The sequence below is a fragment of the Loa loa genome (assembly GCF_000183805.2).
Source record: "Loa loa unplaced genomic scaffold supercont3.32, whole genome shotgun sequence".
In the NCBI taxonomy this organism is placed as follows: Eukaryota; Metazoa; Nematoda; class Chromadorea; order Rhabditida; family Onchocercidae; genus Loa; species Loa loa.
In genome coordinates this window covers 63,552-65,466 of record NW_018108212.1, presented here as the reverse complement: position 1 = coordinate 65,466, position 1,915 = coordinate 63,552, and the positions used below count along the sequence as shown (strand labels likewise).

At 24.7% G+C, this 1,915-nt stretch overlaps 1 protein-coding gene across 1 annotated transcript; it reads right to left on the bottom strand.

Annotated features, from left to right (window-relative positions):
• Nucleotides 1-1,071: 1,071 nt before the first annotated feature.
• Nucleotides 1,072-1,526, bottom strand: LOAG_11845 (hypothetical protein; the record flags this gene model as incomplete). Its single annotated transcript, XM_003147362.1, has 2 exons — nt 1,072-1,368; nt 1,500-1,526. 2 exons carry the CDS (start codon nt 1,524-1,526, stop codon nt 1,072-1,074), a joined length of 324 nt encoding a protein of 107 aa, XP_003147410.1.
• Nucleotides 1,527-1,915: the final 389 nt, after the last annotated feature.

The window sequence follows — 1,915 nt, the reverse complement described above, 5'->3', positions numbered from 1 at the left end:
ATATATATATATATATAATATATATATATATATATATATATATATATATATATATATATATATATATATATATATATATATATATATATATATATATAAAATTCTCAAGATATAGCAAAAAAATTTTGCCTGAAATTATAAAATTTTCCCTTTTTTCTATTACCAATCTTTGTGACAGAATTTGTTTTGTTTTTCCTCATAATAAAATAAGAAAAGTAAAAGTTGAAAATATGTAACAATGAAGCAAGAAGAACGGTTTTTTGATTAATTAGTGCTACTGAAAGTAATTGTTTATTCATAGAAAAAAGGAAAGTAAGTGAAAAGAAAAGTGAAAAATCTTCGGAAAATTACTCTAATTTTATGGATTAAAGATAGAAGGGAAATATTTCCATATATTTGAAATCAAAAATTCTATTTATATTACTCATTCTATTGCTACCATATTACATCATATCAACAGGTACGATCATCATCGTTACGCTGACAATTTTTTAGTAATCGAAAAAAAAAACACAGCGAAAGATCAAAAAAAGAAAGGAAAAAAAATAAAATGAATAAATTACAATTGAATGCAAAAAGATCTTTATTAGAAATATGTAGTATTAAGTTTAATAATTATTGCATGACTAATATTCTACAACAGTTATCATCTAATTACTTACTATTTCATACTGCAACAAATGTCAAATGAGGATATAATTAATAGCTATCATATAACTAGTATCAGTTCCTATTGTAATGAATACCAAATAAGGATACAACTAATATTTCTTATTGCAGTACAAACCAAATAAAGATATAATCAATGTTTGTGGAAATAAATCGTAAATATTATTTGAATTTGTAATTTCCGTAATATATTTGACTTTTTTCTTTTATTCTGTCACTTAAAAGTTAATGTAAATTCCAAACAACTGTCCTTTATCTTCTATTATCTTTTCACCAATTTTTTTATCTAATGAAAAACAGTTACTTTATAGTTAAAAATTCATTTTAATTTCCTGTATATATATTTGATTACTTGATCATTAATCTATTTAATTAACATTTGTAGCATAAGAGAAAATACCATTAAAATTGACTGATTTTTGAATTGAATTTTGGAAATACAATACTGGATAATAAAGTACAGTGTAAAAGATGAAGCAAAATATGACCTTTGTAAGTGGCAGTGGTAATTCGATCGGTTACCGTATGCCGGACATCTTCAGATGTAATAATTGGTGCTATAGCTTGTTCGTGATCATGTTCCGTATCACCGGATCCTTCACTTTGATCACCCGAACCTTCACCGCCTAAATCCTCATCATCAGACCATTCGATCATATTATTGCTATTTCCTGATCCTTCCATATTATCGATCACTTCCTGCAATTATTCTTTACCTCAACTGATTATTTTTTCCAATGGAATATGGAATAAGAATGCAATATCTTGTGATATGAATAATCTTTTATTAAGCCAAATAGTCTAAACTATAAGTAATCAAATAATGGTACTGGGAAAAGCTGAATGCTAATGATCATATGAAAATTTGAAATAACTTGTGGTCAGATAATTATTGCTTAAATAGTTATTAAATCAAATATTAAATCTAAATGTATTAAATCAGTATCAAATTTGACTAGCTATTATCAATTCATTTTCTTCACTTACAATCTAATCTTTACTTATCTTCTCTTCATTTCTTTCCGGAATAGATCTATCATTTGTTTTCATACACATATCTGTCATTCCAGAAATTGTATTTCTTATTAAGTGTTATTTTTCCATTCCTCATAATACTGTACGTTTTTTTTTTTTTTTTTTTAAAGATACAAGCTGATATATTGGATCTATCCGTCGTTTTTGTTATATTTTTGCTAATTTTTTTTTCTTTTTCAAGTATGAAATGGGTAGTTCTCTAATATATATT